Genomic DNA, 19,040 nt, shown 5'->3' with positions numbered 1-19,040 from the left:
GGACTCTTCATGGAGAGGCATACTGAGCACTGGCTATGCCCGGTTACCAAGGTCTTGGTGCTAGAGGTACAACAATGAGTATAACAAAGACTCGGCAGCCCCCAAGACACCTCACACTGCTGAGCTGGGGACTCATCCTAGTGTGGACTAAAACTGTGACCTCAGGTCATCAGAATTTCCCTATCTATCATGCCTCGGGTCCCTTACTAGTATGTGAGGAGACTTACCTTCCAATCTACTTCTCATCTACTGCCCAAAGAACACAAGACAGCTGAAAGAGGTGGGCGGGCTGGTGCACAGGGGTGATGTCAGCACTTGGGAGATTGGAAGGCTGCCTGGAACTTGAGGTCAGCCTGATCTACAGAGAGAATGATGCCTGGCTAGACAGGATAAGATTAAAAAAAAAAAAAAAAGCTGAAAAATACCTTCGACCCAAGCAGTTCTAAAAACTAATTTAGAAAGCAATACCAGCAATCAGCCCGAGACACTGTTATAATCTTTTATTATGTATCAAATTGTCTTCAATATAACTTACAACCTGATTTTTATCTGATAGATACTTTTATCTATTTAAAGGCAAAAAAAAAATTCTCTTTATGTACAATATCTTATGTCTAGAGTCTGGCAAATATAGTACCTTTCATTGCAGGATTTTTGCTTAACATAACAAGCAAAAATAAACAACCAAAAAAAAAATCAAAATAAACTGAACCCCCGGATCCCTCAACTACAATAATGAATAATGAATAATGTCAATAATGAATAAAGCATTAAAAAGACAAACAGAATGACTGTTATTTAGAAATGCATAATGAATACTAATATTAGTGGCAAAAAAAACCCAAATGGCCCGGACAGTCTTCAGGGCCATTGTTCCTGCTCGGGGTTGGGGCAGACTCTAGACCATTTCTCGGCTCCTACGGATGGCGCAGCACAGGATCATGCTGAAGATCATGCCGAAGATCTGCAAAGACAGGAAGGGGGAGTGGTCTGTCTGACCTGAAGGGAAGGACCATCACCCAGGCCAAGACAAACGCCCAAAGCAACAGCAGGGTCTAGGAAGGATACTGATGTAGGAGATGCAGAAGGCCAGATAACAGGAAGGACGGCAGGGACTCAGATTCCAGCAGTCAGCTGCCGAGATAATTCCTCAGAGAACATTCAGGGTGAGACCCTAAAAATGCAGCTTTAAGTCTTAACTTCAGTGTTTCCAACACAGCATGCAGGTTAGGACTCTCTCCATCCTCTTTTCTTTGCTGGGCTGGGACTGAAACCCAGGGCCTTGCCCATTCCAGCCAAGTGCCCTGCCTCTGAGCCACAGCCAAGAGCTCCCCCACTTCCTAGTAGTAAGAAATACTGACGGCATCCACCTGCCCAGGATAGCCAGGGTTGCTTCTGACGCTACAGCACTTCTAACAGTGCCCAGGCATGGCTTTCTTCCCCGGACTACCTGGCACTTACCATCACCACGGCGATGCCGATACCCACTGCTCCAATGATGTGGAACTTGTTGTTGAAGACCTCACTGATGGCTTCAGGGCAGGGCTTGGGGAGGCAAACGAGACACACGGTAAGTAAGCAACAGTTCTCACGTTAGCTGTGCACCTCTTCTTTGGTGACTTGCTGATTCCTGTATCATTCTGGGAGGCCTCATGGCCAGAGGGAACTGAGAGATATAGGGAGTACCCTAAACTTGAGAACACGTCAGAGAAGGGGGAGGTTTGAGGTCTCTTCTTTCTTTCTATATACTTTTTTGTTTTTGTTTTTCGAGACAGGGTTTCTCTTTATAGCTCTGGCTGTCCTGGAGCTCACTTTGTAGACTAGGCTGGCCTCGAACTCAGAAATCCGTCTGCCTCTGCCTCCCGAGTGCTGGGATTAAAGGCGTGCGCCACCATGCCCGGCTCTTTCTATATACGTTTACACTGAGTGTTGTCTGCATGTGTGTATGAGCACCACACCTGTGCCTGGTGTCTGTGGAGCTCAGAAGAGGGCATTCGATCCCCTGGGACTGCAGTTACAGGTGATTCTCAGATGCAATGCTGGGTCCTCTGGAAGAGCAAGGGCTCTCACCACTGAGCCAACTTGCTATAGCAGCCCCACAACCCTTTCTCTTTTTGGCAGTTCTGGGGCTGGAACCTGGTGCCTCGTCCACCAGGCAAGCATTCTGCCACTAAAAGAGGCCCCTCTGGGTCCAGTCCCATGTGGCTGTAGAGAGTCACTTTATAATTCTCCTTCTGGATTAAGGAGAACTGACCAACCGGGAACTGTTTCTAAAGCCTTAGGCGCACACATACCCTACGTGGAATCTGCTTGTTCTTTAAGGCTTGGGACTTGGGCAGTGTGCACCGCCCCAGGTGCCTGTAGCTGCAGGAGCTAGGGGATTTTGTTCTGTCTCTGATCTGGCCTTTGTCTCTCGCTGCCACTTGAGGAACGAGGCCCCTGGGAAGAATGTTGCTAAATTCACCCAAGCCCTTGCAGGGATTTGTCTAAGTGGCAGGGCAGCATGCCAGAGGGTTGCTTCTCAGTTTACCTTAACCTGGAAACTTTCCAAAAGCTGTTTCTTGGGGCAGGTGTCCGAGATAAACTGCTCCAAAGGACCAGCTATGCCACAGCAGTCCAACTGAAGAGAGAAGGCAGGGATGAGGATGAGAAAAACAAAGATAGTTAAAAGAGTTGTGAGCGTGGATACCCCGTGGGGATGTACTGGAGGGGTGAGTGGTTTCTGTACAGAGGTGACCTACCGCCATATGGATGGCTTTGAGTGTTTCCCGCTGGGGTTCATCCTTGCTCCGTAACTTTTGGTAGGTGTCCTTGTAAAACTCCTGGACTTCTTTAATCACCTACGAGGGACAGACAAACCAGGAGCAGAGATGGGTTTCTGCTTCACGGATACCCTTCAAGCGCTTGGCTAACTGCCACCAGTACCATCTGTCTCACCATCGTTCCTGCTTCGACTTCCAAAGTGCCCAGGTTACAGGATCTGCCATCTTGCCTGGCTAAGTTTCTTTTGAGGTGGTGGAGTGACACTGGGAATCCCCAGCCTCTATCCCTTGGTAAATTCTCTTATCAGTTGGATAGTTTTTTGAAAATGGAGATCCCACATCAATTTCCTTCTTCTCCCACTGAAGAATGTAAGCGGTCCTGCTTTTTTAAATGCTGCACTGTGTTCCAGCCTGGCCTACAACTCCTTAAAGAGTTCACCAGAGAAACTCAAACTCACATGGTCAGCACCCCTTCCTTGGCCCAGAAGTTCCCCACTTCTGTCCCCACCCCCTCCAGACACCCTATCTCATTCAAGGTCTAGATCCACACTTACTTCCTTATAAACTGGAAGAGACGCTCTGGTCCACCCTCACCTTCTTTAAATCTCAAGGTATTTTTGGTTATAAATGACTTGTGTGACATTTGTCTAACATCCTTCTCCCACACTAGATGGCAAAGTTCCATCTAGTCAAAGTGTGGGACCCGGAACCTGGATACTTGGGGACCTTGCATAGTGTCTGGTGTGGTACTTGTATGTATTTACAGATTAGAGAAAGTGAGTCTTTGCTGATTACAGAAAGCCATGTTGTTCTGAGCAACCTTTCTAACAGCAGTGGGGAAGGGCTGTCTAGCTGTGATTGACAGGCCCACACACAAACGGTTTCCAAAACGTTCTGAATGATTACTAGGGTGCTAGCCACACAGGGCAGGCTAAGCTCCACGTTCCCACTCCCAAGGACTATATGCCTTGCTTTTACATGGAAACATACTGGATAAGGAGGTGTATTCAGTGGAAAAACCCGGCGAGTGACTAGCCTGGACCCTTTGTTCTCTGTCTTCCCAGCTCAGAAACTCAAATCACTGTAGGACCCAAGTGTACTTATGGAAACACCTACCTCATCCTTGTGGGTATAGCCCCAGACGGCAGCGGCTATCTCAATGGCGAATATCACCAAGAGGAACCCGAAGAACTAGAAGACACAAAGGATGTGATGAGAGAGACTCCAGCAAGCCAGTCAGCAATACCAAAGGCTTGCAGAACAGTTAGCATGCGGGTGGCACAGATGAACAGGTAGGAAGAGGTTAAGCAAAAAGCAGAGAAGCCATGAATTCTGGGGGGAAAATGTGATCTGCTGCCCCTACACTGGTACTTGGGGGTGTTAGTTTAGAGTTGGGCAGCAATAAACCACCACTGCCCACACAAATACCACCGAGACCGGGGAAACAAAGGCAGCACATTCACTCCGTGGCGTCTGGACAGGACGGAAAGAATTTTTAAAATAAGGAGAGAAGGCAAAAGGACCTAAGGACTCGGAAGAAAGCAAACATGGCCTTTGAGAAAGGCGGAAATACAGTCCTGGCATTTAGGTGCATAAAGGAAGTGATTAGGAATCAAGGGCCGGCCACGGCAAGATGGTGGTGGGAGCCAGGCAGACGGGACTGGGCCTGAAGTAAGGATAGTGAGAGGCTGAACACAGCCAGTGGCCCAGGAGCCTTCCTTACTCCACCGGTTCTACCTGTTACGTGCACTAAGCCTGGTGACATTTTGGGAAAGGATTAAGGTAAGGCTGGCTAGCTACTCTATAGAAGGAATACTTACCAATCCCAGCATGCACTGGGACTCTTGTACAGCTCCACAGCAGCCTAGGAAACCAACCAGCATCATGAGGGCCCCGGCTCCAATCAGAATGTACACTCCTGAGGGAGGACAGAGGCAAAGGACACAAGGTTGCAAACATTAGTGTGCAGGCCCAGGCTTCCTCCCAGCCTCCTGTCTCCTTGTTGACTGCCTTGATTCTAGGGACAGAGACATTTTCTTAACAAAATAGCATCCTCACCTTGGCTCCAGGTTCCTCTCCCGACCCTCTCCTCCCTAACTCTGCTCCACGACATCAACACTCTACCTCATCCTCGGACCCTTTCCTAGAAGGTGCCCAAGAACAGGAACCCTTGATGCTTAGGAGACAACCCCTGGCTCAGTCTGTATGTTTCTCCCAGCAGGACAACTCACTTGAGCTAACTTACTGAGACCTCTCAAACTACAGTTTGGGGCTTGAGAATATGATCCCCCCAGAAATTCTTTCTGCATGCCATCAGTTACCTAGCACGCAGTGCCCACAGCGGCAAAGTTCCTTGTTCTAGTGCAAAGGACGAAGAAGTGGGTATCAAATCAGAAGAGCCTTGTCTTAGCTCCAACACTGCTGCTAACTGCTGAGTGTCTTTTATTTAGACTGCGAAGGTGGGGCTGGAGAGATGGCTCAGTGGTTAAGAGTCCTTGCTACTTGTTGCTTAATCATGGGGACCAGAGATCCCAACACCCAGGCTGGGCATCTCACAAATGCCTGTAACTTCAGCTCCCAGGGTCTGACTGATGCTCTCTCTTGGCCTTTGCAGGCCTCTCATTGCTTACACACACACACACACACACTCTCTCTCTCTCTCTCTCTCTCTCTCTCTCTCTCTCTCTCTCTCTCTCTCTCTTTAAGTGCCATGAAATCCCTTAAGCCCACCTAGGAAATCTCATGGTTGGAATGAAGTTACTCTAGACTAAGGGTGAAAGGAGTCCTCACGCTGAGGTGACAATGGATGACATCATGCCTCAGTCTTCAATGTGAGTGGTTACTGGGGAGGAGACAGGGGAGGGCAAAGACCCTTTTTTTTTTTTTTTTTTTTTTGGTTTTTCGAGACAGGGTTTCTCTATATAGCCCTGGAACTCACTTTGTAGACCAGGCTGGCCTTGAACTCAGAAATCCTCCTGCCTCTGCCTCCCGAGTGCTGGGATTAAAGGCGTGCACCACCATGCCTGGCTGAGGGCAAAGACTCTTAAAATCTTATCCACACCCAGACAATGCAAATCCCTGGATCTGGAACCAGAGTGGATAGCCCTGGCTACATTTATTTCAGCTCACCAGGCTATGCCCAGAGTCCACCCTACAGTGACACTCTTGAGAAGCCACAGCTGCTGAGCAGGGACTACCTTTGCGAAGCCCTCTTCTGTCCTGAGAGAGGTTGTAGTGCCTCCCATAATAATAAAAAATGTATTTTTTATATTATGTGTATGTCTCTGTTGATGTACGTGCTTATGAATGCAGTTGCCCTTGGAGACTAGAAGAGGGCGTTACAGCCCCTGGAGCTAGAGTTACAGGCAGTTGTGAGCACCCAACCCATCAGTGCTGGGACTTGAACGTGGGTCCTCCCCATGAGCACTACACACTCTCGCCCCTGGCCACTTCTTCAGCCTCAGTACCTCCCCGTCTTGCTACCATGCTCTAACCAACCTTGGGAAGGGCACAGTGACATGGCAGGAGCCCCAGCTTTAAAGCCCAGAAAGCTTAGCTTTGAAAGCCAGTTCTAGGACAGTCAGAGCCATATAGTGATACCCTTTATATCTTGGAGGGATATAAACCTTTCCCTCCAAGATATAAAGGGTATCTCTGGGACAGAGTATTTAGGAAAAAATTGCTTTAGGGTGGATAGATATTGAGACACTGTCTCTTCAAGTGAGCTCTGGCTGGCCTGAAACACCACGTGTAATGGCCTGGCCAGAAGTTCAGAGTTCCCTGCTTCTGCCTCCCAGTGCTGGGTTTAAAAATGTCCACTTCAGCTGGGCAGTGGTGGCACACGCCTTTAATCCCAGCACTCGGGAGGCAGAGGCAGGCAGATTCCTGAGTTCGAGGCCAGCCTGCTCTACAGAGTGAGTGCCAGGACAGCCAGGGTGATAAGAAACCCTGTCTCGAAAAACCAAAAAAAGATGTGCACCTCTCCCAGGCGTGGTAGTATACCCTTTACTTTCTCTTTTCCTTCCTTTTTTTTTTTTTTTCCCCTCCAAGATATAAAGGGTATCACTATATGGCTCTGACTGTCCTAGAACTCTCTAGAGACCAGGATGGCCTCAAACTCACAGAGATCCACCTGCCTCTGCCTCCCAAATGCTAAGATTAAATGTGTGAGTTACTATGCCCAGCTAACACAACTTTAATCTCAATACACAGAGGCAGAGGCAGAGGCAGATGTAGAGGCAGAGGCAGATGCAGAGGCAGAGGCAGATGGATCTCTGTGAGTTCCTGGTCAGCTTGTTTTACATAGTGAGTTCCAAGGCAGCCAGGGTATGTAGTAACCCTGTCTTAGAAAAAGAAAAGAAAAGAAGAAATGGCAATTTGTTTGTTTGTTTTTTAAAATAAAACACAGGGTGATTGGGGTTGAGAGATGGCTCACTAAGAATGTTTGCTATGCACCCATCCATGATGACCCAAGTTTGAGATCCCAGAACCCACACCCACATAAAAAAAAGCCAGGTTATACGTGTGTGCCAGCCCTGGGAAGTGGAGCCAGTCAGATCCCAGGAGATAGCTGGCTGGCTGGTCAGCTTAGCTGAAAAAGAGAACTTCAGGTTCAGTGAGAGACCGGGCTTCAATGATCTGGAGAGTACAAGAGACACACAGCATTCCTTCTGGCTCCCACATGTGCACACATAGATTTAAATGACTGGAGCTTGAGGCGCACATAAAGGCACCCGGTTCAACCTTTAGTACCACAAAAAGAGGGGTGGCAACAGTACAGTCTCCTGGAACTGTTGCGATGTGTGTAATGAGGTAGTACACACATTCATGAACACACACACACACACACACACACACACACACACACACACGGCAACTGTTATTAATCCCAACACTATAAGGCCTAGGTAACCACTGCAAAAACCCATATGATTTTTATGATTTTATGTACTTGTCACTCTCTCCCTATTCTCCCACTAGGGTCAGAGAGACTTCTTCAAATAGGCGAAAAAAACCGAGAGGGGGAGATATGCCTCCTCACAGAACACAGCACATTATGTGACAAGGACTTTTGGCAGGTGCCACAGTGACCTCACTGTCGTCCCCTGTCTGCAGCATCCAGCGTAGGGCGGGACTCTGTAGGCAGAGACCTGGGATTGGCCTGCAGCTGATGCTCATAGGCAGCCCAGAGCAGAGCACACACAGTGGGCATTTGTGCCTCTCTCGCCTCCTCCTATCGCCGTTGTGACGTGGAGTCACGTGGGGTTACTGGCAAACCCCACAGTGCATGAATATGGGTATTGTTTCTGTGCATGCCTGGCCCAGACTGGGCAAGGGGACAAACGCAGCTTGTCCTCAAGTCATCTCCCTGGCCAGCCAAATGTAGTGGGGCCTGAACATGGGAGGCAGTGCAGTTCCGTGCACGGCCCCTGGGGAGGAAGGCCAGCTGCCAAGGGGACACCACTGACTGTGGCAGAAGTACAGCCGTGGTTTCTGACTGTCGGTCGGATCAGGGCAAGACAGGGAAGAATGAGGTCACTCTTCCTGCAGAGCAGGGGCTGAATAAATGGGGAACAGCAGTAAGAGATCAAAAGGATTTATAAACACATGAGATAGAGTCAAATGCAAACAAATATAGTCCACACCCTGGTATGGGAGCTTGGACACCCTGGTAAGGCCAGGGCAGCCTGGGAACCAAGAGCCTTGAAGGAGGGGGCAGTTCTCACAGAGAGAGAATGTTTCCCTAATGGGCCTCTTGGTTCATATGACAGATCCACCCCAGAAAGATTTTAAACTAAAGGTCTGTTGGCTTTAACTCTTGTTCAGATAGCTGCAGCTCTGGAAGTGTCTCTGTTCAGCCTTCTCTAGTCAGGAGCAAGAAGACGGCAACCCTAGCAGTTAAGCTATAGAAATGGCTCATCTGGAAGCTGGTCTCCCAACCCTAGTGAGTCATGGACTCAATGCGAGTCTCCTATTGTATCTGTTCCCCACTTTACACATGTGTAAAGAAGGGCTAGATAGAGCTCAAACCCAGGGCTTCCCGAAGGTGAGGCTGGTCTTCACTTCTGAGCTCCAGCTCGGAGCTCCGCCCCACCTCTTGGCCTGCTTTAGAAAAGAACTGTCCCTTGCTTCCTTTTGGGAAAGCGGCAGCTCACAGCCCCACACCCGGCCCTCGTTAGCAAGGGCTGGCAGTGTTAAATGACAAAGCGTTCCCTTTTATAAAAGGAGTGAATGTTAGCTTTCTGTCTGACTCATGGAAAAATATATTCGTCAGAGGGCCTTCATCAGGATCTCCACGCTAAATTGCTTAAGGGCTGTTTATTGTACAGTTTTTTTTTTTTTTCTCTTGGGATGACATTATAGGTCTATTTAAATGGGGTGAAGGGAGAAGGGCTGGCGTGGCAGTAGCATATGTCAGGGTTCCCTTTGCACAGGAAGTGGGGTGTTCTGTCCCACCTGTGTATTGGGCTCTGAGCTCCGACTAGCGAGGACACAAAAGCCTCCCCTGGAGGCCCAGCTCTATCTAACTCATAAGCATTTCCCTCCGACTATTTGGTTCATTATCCCCAAACACCTGGCCCCCACTCTACTCCCTCCCCCACCCCAGCTCATTCCTGCCTTCTCTCCCTCCCACAGCCGGGTACTCTCATTTAGAAGAGTCACTGGTATATGCTGAGCATGGCACCCTCAGAGAAGTGTGGGTCCCACGTCTGCCGTGCCGGATTCAGGTGGGAAAATGGACAATACTCCATGGCAGACGTACCCAGTGCAGGGAGGCCACCTTACTGAGGACATTTATACCCAGAAGGTCCCAAGGAGGGATGGACACTCATGGCCTGTGGCCACACCCCCTAAATTTCTTCACTCTGGCTATGGTCCTAGAAGGACACCACCACATAAAGAGCTGTGGGCCCGGGGCTGGGAAAACGTAGTTCTGTGACATGTCTGACATGTTGGTAGGCCTGGGACTGTGTCCTGCTGACAGGATGAATGTACCAGGGCTGACCTGGAGAGAAAGCCCTTCTATGGGTGAGGTATCGGCTGTTCTGCTAAGTCTTGCATTTCTGCCTCACTACACACCCTTTCTTGACTGTACAAGCTGTGGTCTCACGTCAGGAAACCTGAACAAAGAGGTTGTCTGAAACGTCAGCTACACACTTTGGCAGGTCTGAGGTTTGGCCACCCTATCATGCCAGAGAAATCAGCCTGGGTGGGTATAACCAGTCCTTCTAGCACGTGTGTTGGGAGGACTGTGGTTCCCACAAAGGGCTGGTCTCACGGTCCAATGGGAAAGAGGACCCAGAGGGCAAAGCCTTCTTGGCCCTTTGCCCAGGGACAACAATTTCAGTTTCCCAAAATATAATGGTTGTCCAGGCAGGGTCTAAACCTAGGTACCACCCAGTTCCCTGATGTGTCAGAGTCTTTGGCAGTAGCCCCTTGGCCCTGGAAGCAGAACCCTTGGAAAGCTTGATGGCACAGGTCTTTAATACTAACCACTCAAGAGGCTGAGGCAGGAGAGACTACAAGTTCAAGGCCAACCTAAATTCAAGGGCAAGCTTGAACAGCTTAGTGAGAGCCTGTCTCAAAGTCTTAAGGGAAAAAGAGGGATAGGGATACAGCTCAATGACAGAGAGGGCACCCTAGCCTGCTGCAGGGCCTGCATTCAGTCTCCAGGGGCCTCCCTCCCCCAAATCATCATCATCATCATCAATTACAACCACTACTGTAAAATGCTAACAGGGCCCAGAGCAAAGGGACTGACAAAGTTGAGGATGCCTGCTGGCTTGGACTCTGCTGTCAATCATCCTTCAGTCTCTTTAGGGAGGACCGCTGAAGGCCACTTTGACACTGTAACATGTGGGGTTTCAGGGATAGAACCAGTGAACTACACCAGGGTGGGGCTCAGACGTGGGAGTGGTTTCTTCCCAGGTCACCAGGGTCACCAGTGAAAATCTTTCTTCCCTAAATCTAAAAATATACAGAATTAGCCTGAGTCCTGTTTTTTTTTTTTTTTTTTTTTTTTTTCCCCAGACAGGGTTTCTCGGTATAGCCCTGGATGTCCTGGAACTCACTTTGTAGACCAGGCTGGCCTCGAACTCAGAAATCCGCCTGCCTCTGCCTCCCGAGTGCTGGGATTAAAGGCGTGCATCACCAACCTGGCTAGCCTGAGTCCTGAATGCTGGGAAGAACTACCAGGTGATCAGGAGCAGTCAACAGGAAGGAGGCCTGCCTAGGGAGTCAGAACTCTTTTGGAAGACACAGGGACTATTGGGCCCTTGGTCAGGAGATCAGCTTGGAAAGGTACCTGTTGCTGGCCTGAAAGGACCCATAGATCTGCCTGTGGTCCTCAGGGAGTGAGCTCACAGCTCCCGTGTGCTGGGGCACGGAGTGGGCCGGGCTCCCCTCATCACCTTGCTCCCTGCTACAGCTACTCAGGGAAGCACACCACACCGCGCCCTCCCCTGCTCTCCTGGCATTCCTGCTTAGAAGCAAAGCTTTGTTGCTAAAACAAGTCAGGGCACTATGGAAACATGCTCCCTAAAAACTCTGCTTGTAGTTAAAAAAAAAAAGAACAACCAAAAAACAAAAACCCAAAGGCTTGCCAACAATAAACCACAAGCCTGTTCTTTTCCCCACTTTCTTTCTTTTTTTTCCCCCCGAGGCAGGGTTTCTCTGTGTAGCCCTGGCTGTCCTGGAACCCACTCTGTAGACCAGACTGGCCTCGGACTCAGAAATCTGCCTGCCTCTGCCTCCCAAGTGCTGGGATTAAAGGCGTGCGCCACCATACCCAGCCCCACTTTCTTTTTAACAATATGGCCTTCCCCACTCCACTGCCAATGGATAGTAACTAAGGACAGGAAAACAGGAGCTCTAGACTGAGAGCTCAGGTGCTTCCCCCCACCCCCCCAGAGACTCCTCCCGGTCTACCTGGCCCAGTCTGGCCCCAGGGAGGAGAGGAAAGGGAAGGCTGACTGGCTGGAGGCCCCGTGGCCCTTGGTCCCTGCAGCCTGCGGGATGATAACCTTGTCAGAATGCTTTCTTGTCTTTTGTAAAAATAACTTTGGTGGGTGGAAAGGAAGTGACAACTCACGCTGGGTCTGATGGCATGACAGGATCACCCTAAAAATAGGGGGCTTCCTACTTCTAAATCAGGCGGGCTGGAACCAGAGGCTGAACTTAGTCAGGCAGACAAGCAGCCGTGAGATGGTCCTTGAGGCATCTCCCCTCACAGGCGAAGAGAAAGGGGCCGAAGGGAGTCAGGAAGGACCAAGGAACCTGTGTTGAGAAAGCGACTGGCTGGCTGTAGCTTGGGTGATCCCCACCTTACTGAACGTGGAAACCCTTCCCCAAGGCAAAGGCAGTTTCCCCCAAAGGATCGGATGGTCTCTCAGGTCCACTGACTGACATACTTTCTTTCAGTGCTCTTAACTGCTGAGCCAGCTCTCCAGCCCAGACTTTTTCTTTCTTCTCTCTTCCCTGTTCTCTTTCTGTCTCTTGGCTCTCTTGCTTAGCTTCTCTTTTGACATCCCTCCCAGGGCCTCCTGTGAACTCCTCCATCTCCATCCCCATTAAATCTCAATTTTGATTGTCTATTCAGGAAGCCGGTCTGGCGGGAGACTGGAAGGGGAGCCCCTTCTCTGCCTGGCTCTGCAGATGCACACAGGACAATGGTTTCTGACTTAAGAAGATTACAATTTAGTTTGGAGACACAAAGCATGTGTAGAGAGGCTCTGAAACCCTCGGGAGTGGTGGCACCCTTGCCAGACAACCTCACATCAGAGAATGGCCAAGATGCCAAAATCGGCAGGCAAGACCAGAAACCACAAGAGTCAGATGCAAACGCACAGACACAGCTATGCACACTCACTGAGCCACCTAACTTGAAAGGGACAGGGCTGGCTTATGTGGCCAGCTTCTCTCCCCCAGTCCCTAGGCCCCAGGTCAGCATGGAGTTCCCAGAGTTGAAGTGCCAACCGCCCCCTCTCACCTGTGTAGAAACTGGAATGGTTAGTCTCTTGCTCGAAGATGCTCTTGGTCTGAGAGTCGAATCGGAGCCATAGTCCAATAGCAAGCACTGCAATGCCAGCGAGCTGCAAGACACACAACGCATTGGCTGCCATTAGTTCTGATCACCTGGGATAGCAGACTCAACAAATGCTGAGGAGACCTGCAAAGGACTTCAGCATCATCTCTCTTTCTACCTTCCAAGGGCATCTGGAGGCAGAAGGCTCTCTGAAAGGTGTGATCAACCACTGCAGTAAAATCACCAGAAAACTGGGATTCACACACAATTCCCTGCCAGAAGTGCTGCAGTTGGCAGGCATAGAATACTACACAGCATTGAAGATGAATCACAAGGGCTACCGGCACTGCACGTGTGCCTTACCATGATGTTCAGCAAGAGCACGCACCACTGAACTCACATCCCAGGACTCTGTATAGTTAAATGCCAGGATGCTGTTTAAGCTGCATGAATATAAAATATACGTCATAGAAAAAATAACGGAAAACAAAACAAACATAACCAGTGATCACAAGTGAGTGATGTGCTTTGGGTAGGGGGAGAATGAGCAGGGTGGGTAAGCATATGGGGTGTTGAATAGGATGCCAAATGATACATTATTCTTCTGTTGTCCTGGCAGGTCTTGAACGTCTGGGCTTTAGCTATCCCCCTGCCTCAGCCTCCTAAAAGACTAGGTATATACTACCAATTTTGTTGATTTTGTTTTTTTGTTTGTTTGTTTGTTTTTCAAGACAGGGTTTCTCTGTGTAGCCCTGGCTGTCCTGGAACTCACTTTGTAGACCAGGTTGGCCTTAAACTCAGAAATCCGCCTGCCTCTGCCTCCTGAGTGCTGGGATCAAGGGCATGTGCCACCATGCCTGGCTGTTGATTTTGTTTTTAACTTGAGCGATGACAAGTGCATGCATGGGGATTGGGGACAGCATGTGATACGCCCAGCACATGACATGACATATTAGAAGTGTTCCCCGCTTGCCCATATCAGCCTCTTATTTGCCAGTCAACCCCTGCCCTGGCCTCGGAGATGCAGATGTTGTTGGGGAGACCTCTGCCAAGCCTTCCCATCCCCCACCCACCCAGTTCCAGCTGACCTCTCATCACTGGTACCAGGGCTTGCTGGAGGAGTGACTCACAGCCCTCCAGTGTAGTGGCTGGCTGGATGTGGGAGACAGACCTGGTTTTGCTGGTCTACCCACCCTATCAGAAGCACCCAGGTCACCATCTTGCTTTTGGAGGATCTTAATTCTCTGCCTGAGGAGCTGTGTAACAGTCTGTGGTATGGACAACCACCCTCCCTCCTGCCACCCCGCTTTTCCGTTCTTTCTCCCCAATCTGTGGCAATAGGATTGGACACACTGGGTGTCAAGTGTGCATGGTGACACCAGGAAGGGCCACCCAGGAAGAATGTCAGCCTATAGAAACCACCTTGCCTGTACCCACAGAGGTATAGGCTGCTTCAATCCCACTGCATACAAACTGAGTTCCTGTCACAGTGTGGGCTGTGTTTCCTGGCTTAGAGCCCTACTGCTTCAGCCTTTCCATCTGTAAACGGGAAGGGTGGATGTGGCCTGCCTGTGCCTTGCCAGTTTGGCCAGGGACTAAGGGGGCTCACATCAGAACTACATTAGGAGGAGGCGCCTAATGGGCTTTAGGAAAGCAGCCTGACGGTCTCAGCACCAGGTCACATGACGCAGCACCCTCCGTTCTGTGCCATCTTCCCACAGTGCTCAGTACCCCTCTTAGATAAAGACACTGCCAGGTGCCACTAAGAAGGTCCCAGACCAAGTGTCCCTGGCTGGACACTGGAAGAGTTCATGAATGCCGGGCTTGATGGCGCAGGCATTACAGCGTTACCATGGACCTGAGAACTGTGTATCCAGAGACAGGAGTCAGGGTTGTCTTTCTTAGCTAGACACAGGGGAGAGCCTCTTTAGGCCAAATAGTGCAGAGCACGCCTTCACAGGGTAGAAGGGTGAGTCCTCTCATGCTGGGCCAGACTGATCTCCTCCAACAGAAAGCTCCTGACTACAGTCAGGGAACAACAGCATCAAGGCTGGGGAAGACCTTGCTCAGCTGGGCTCTGGGCTAGACTCTGGCTTATGATCAGGAAGTGATTTGCATATATACTTGGTATACCCGTCTACCTTGGGACATGCAATTTTTTTCTCTGGTGAACAGAGAAAAATGGAGAAGCCCTGGTTTACAGCTTTGGAAGCCCCTTCTAGTCTGTGAGGACCAAAAAAAAAAATCTGGGTTAGAAACCAGAAACTTGGCAGGCTAGGAAAAATCTCAGGGCTCACCTGGGCCACACTGAGGGCAGAAGCTGGTCACCGCAAGCCTAGTATCACAATTCTGGGCTGCCCACACCACAATGCTGCCTAAGAGTGAAGAAGCAAATGCAGATGGCCGCAGAGGCGTGCAAAAGGACACTAAAGCCCACCAGGGAGGACAAAGGCTCCAGAAAAGCAGACAACAGGAAGGGTGAGGGAAGACAGAACAGGATGTGAACACTTGATCAGGTGTGAGCCAGCTGCCATCTTTGTCCGATCAGTTTTCTTGTTTTTGTTTTTTTGAGACAAGGTCTCACTAGGTAGCTCTGGCTACTTTGGATTTTACTTTGTAGCCCAGGCTGTCCCCTGCCTCCGTGGCTAAGACTAAGAGTGTGCATGAGCAGGCTCAGCTCTTGTTCAGTTGTGAGCCATTTTTCACATTTGCAGCATGGCTTATGAGGAACTTGCTGTGTGGACCAGGCTGGTCTTGCAACCTCCTCCTGCCTTCCAAGTGCTGGGGTTGCAGGCGGTTACTTACTGCCGGGTTTTGTTTTGTTTTTAAAAAACCCTCTGGTGCTTAAGTGGCTGGAGGGGATGCTGTGGAAGTCATTAGCGGCCTCCTGTAATGGGAAGACAGCTACAGTTGGCTAGGTCAGCTGGAGATGGTGGGGCTGTGAAACCTGAATAGCTTGCCCGTTCCTTAGGCAACATTTGAGCTCTGAACACTTCCCAGGGAAGCGTGCTTTTGGTGGCAGGGATTGGGGGGAGTGATACTTCAGTTGCCATTCCTGGCTCTCACTCCAGCCACTTCAATCACAGGAGAAACTAAGAGACCAGTAGCAAGAACCAGGCAGCTTTAGCCTTTAAAAAAATCATCGTGTCAATCATTTCCCAAGGGACTCCCTCCAAGGTGAAGGGGCTGCTTCTGCAGGTTCCTGTGCAATGGGTAGTTCTGCCTCTCACGGCTGCTATGTGTGCTGAAGCTTGAATGAGGATATGTGTGGGTTGTAAGTAAACGTAATATTGTACTTAAGGCATCCTTGGATCTTGGCATCTGCAGACGTTGGGGTGGGGGCAAGGGCTCTTGGGTAAGGGTAGGATCAGGAGTTCCTGGAATGTCCACCTTGGAGACAGCAGGGGAAGACTGCATATGCATCATCTGTGAGGCAGAGAAGCTGACCCCACTCCCACCCCCAAGCTCCGGCCCCAGGACTTCCCTTCCTTGGTGCTCTGCATCTTCCAATTGGAGCCAGAATCAGAATGAACTTGTGTCTTGTTCTTTTTTTTTTTTTTTTTTAGATAACTTATCACAAGAACAAGAACAAGAAGTAGTCCCATCAGCCACAAAACTGCCAAGTCCACCTCTGTCACTCACACCTGGGCAAGTTTGATGCAGATGCTCAGCCCCGCCCTTAGACAACACTGGATGGCAAGCAGCAGTGGATGGAGATGTAGGTCCAGAGGCGGTTCTCCCAGCCAGAGGCCCCCGCCTGCAGTTGGCCTAGCTACCTTTTTTGTTTCTAACAAAAGCCAAATGGAAACAGTCTGGTTTTGCTGCGAAAAGCTCCTTTGCCATCTGGCCCCAAATGGTCCAGTCACGTGACTGTAAAGGAAACAAGGAGTTTCGCTCATTGTTTCACTGGGGCTTGCTTTGTTTCCCCGGCTCATATGGAATTTTTTTTTTTTTTTAATTAGTGTAAGACGGAAGAAAAACTGAGACAAACCTAAACTGCATAGTCTACAAAGAACTCAGCCCGGAAATTCTTTCTCTCTTTTCCTTTTTTCCTAAACAAAACAAAAAGCCATTATGTGTTGTGTGTGTATATGTTATACGTGTGTCTATGTGTGTGTTATATGTGCGTGCTATGGCAAACGTGTGGAGGTCAGAGGACGGCCTGCATTCTCGTTCTGACAGGGTGTCTTATTTGCGGCTATGTAAGCATAGCACCTGATAGCTTCCGGGCTTCCCTGCTCTACCTCCACCTCCCTACAAACTCTAATGCTTTACATGGGTTCTGGGGACAAGAACTTAGGTCCCAAGGCTTATTGGAAAAGCACTTAACCCACTGAGCCACCTCCCCAAATCCCACAGACTTCTGTATTACTGGTTTTGACACAAAGTTTCGTTAAGGAGCCCAGCCTACCCTTGAGCCCTCTTCTGCCATCTCCTTCAGCTTCCCCAGTGCCAGGTGACCGACCAGTAGCAGCTATAAAACTGTCAGGATCGTGAAGAACAAGGAAAGTCAGAGGCTGTCACAGACCAGAGATTTAGGACAACAACTGCTGTTATGTGGGATCTTGGGTGAGACCCAGGAACAGAATGCGCAAATGGAAGTGAGCATGGCAAGGTTAACAATAGTGTGGCAGAGTGAGGTGTGGTGGGGCAAGCCTGTACTCCAGGCTGGGGCAGGAAGACAGTGAGTCCCAGGATACCCTGGGTTCTATTATGAAACCTTACTTCACAAAACCTCCCCCAAACTCAAATAAACCCTAAACAAACATGGAAAAGTGTGGTGTGCATTAGAATCCAGTGAAGGCTGCACTAGCTAGCTTGGCACACTGCCTCTGTAGGTCTAGAAAGCGGCAGTCGATGCCGCCTGCCTGTCTCTTCCCCATAAAGCTTCAGTCTCCTTCCAGGGCTGCTCAGCTCATTAGCTTCTCTGTGATTCTGTTTCTGCCAGCACTACACTGGCAGGTCAACCCCTGCCCCTCTAAAAAAGAGCAAAACAGAAAGCTCGACTCCCTCCTGAATCCTCACAGAACTGTCCCAACCTGCAGCTGATGCCAAGGAACCCCAGGCTCCTTCCCCTTTGTTTGGAATCTCGATTTTTCAACCCTAGCATTCCTGCCTCTGCCCACCATGTTCCTCCTCTGCCACCCTGGCCACCCAGACTGCTCTAGCACCTCACAGAGTGTGCTCTGTGACACGCCTTAAGGTCAGATCAACTTCTTGATTCCTTTTCTTTTTTTTTTTTTTAAAGAGATGAATATATTTTTTTTAAAGATTTATTTATTTATTACATATAAGTACACTGTAGCTGTCTTCAGACACACCAGAAGAAGGAGTCAGATCTTGTTACGGATGGTTGTGAGCCACCATGTGGTTGCTGGGATTTGAACTAAGGACCTTTGGAAGAGCAGTCGGGTGCTCTTACCTGCTGAGCCATCTCACCAGCCCTTGATTCCTTTTCTTATTCACCCCCCCCCCCATTTTAACCCAGCTTCAAACAACATCCTAACCACAGCTCCAAAGAGACACTGGAGCCCTTTCCTAATATTTCACGACTGGTGAAGCTGCGCACAGCAGCTCCTGGGGGCTTTAATCCCAGCACTCAGGAGGCAGAGGCAGGCAGATCTCTCAGTTTGAGGCTAGTCTGGTCAATATAGTGAATTCTGGGCTAGTCAAGGATACACTGCAAGATCCTGTTTCCTTCCCTGCATCTTCCAACACCCTGCCAACAACAACAACAACAACAATAACAACAACAACAACAGGTGCAGTGCAGGGAGGTCACATCCATAATCCTAGCACTTGGGAGGCTGAGGCAGGAGGATCTTTGAGGCTAGCATGGGTTACATACTGGACTCAAAGCCAGCCTGGGCTATGTAGGAAACCCTGACTTAAAACCAAACCAGAGTAGCTCAGTGGTAGGGCACTTGCCTCCCAGGAGTAAGGGCCTGGATGAGATGTGGGCTAATCCTCAGGAAGTCTGTACTCCCTTCCCAAAGGATCTCTCTGTGCACAGCTGGGCTGGTCTCAAATTCTCCATCCTCCTTTTTTCAAGGGCTGGGATTACAGGCGTGCATCACCACGCCCGACTCTTGTAAAGCCTTTTGAGAAGCCAAGTTTCTGCAAAGTGCTTGCTTTGCGATCCTCTCTGTAACTCCGCCCTTCGAGAAATCCAGCCACATACTCCGATTTTGGGGTGAACACACAGGTAACCCGGTCGTGTAAGGCTTAAGACAATTTCAGAGGCACAAACCCTT

General features: G+C 49.7%; 1 protein-coding gene across 1 annotated transcript in view; it reads right to left on the bottom strand.

The window, feature by feature from the left end:
• Positions 1–485: 485 nt before the first annotated feature.
• Cd9 (CD9 molecule) overlaps positions 486–19,040 on the bottom strand; it is a 33,372-nt gene continuing 14,817 nt past the window's right edge. The window contains exons 2-8 of the mRNA XM_085839883.1: positions 12,751–12,853; positions 4,583–4,680; positions 3,879–3,953; positions 2,742–2,840; positions 2,531–2,620; positions 1,462–1,545; positions 486–964 (exon numbers count right to left, since the gene is read on the bottom strand). Coding sequence (XP_085696009.1) covers positions 899–964; positions 1,462–1,545; positions 2,531–2,620; positions 2,742–2,840; positions 3,879–3,953; positions 4,583–4,680; positions 12,751–12,853 — 615 coding nt within the window. The 3' untranslated portion in view covers positions 486–898. The remainder of the gene's footprint in view (positions 965–1,461; positions 1,546–2,530; positions 2,621–2,741; positions 2,841–3,878; positions 3,954–4,582; positions 4,681–12,750; positions 12,854–19,040) is intronic.

The sequence above is a fragment of the Mus caroli genome, unplaced genomic scaffold (genome assembly GCF_978045245.1).
Source record: "Mus caroli unplaced genomic scaffold, Mus_caroli_1 scaffold_7, whole genome shotgun sequence".
Taxonomy (NCBI): domain Eukaryota; kingdom Metazoa; phylum Chordata; class Mammalia; order Rodentia; family Muridae; genus Mus; species Mus caroli.
Note: the sequence above shows the minus strand (reverse complement) of the source record. Positions and strands in the feature narration are given on the sequence as shown.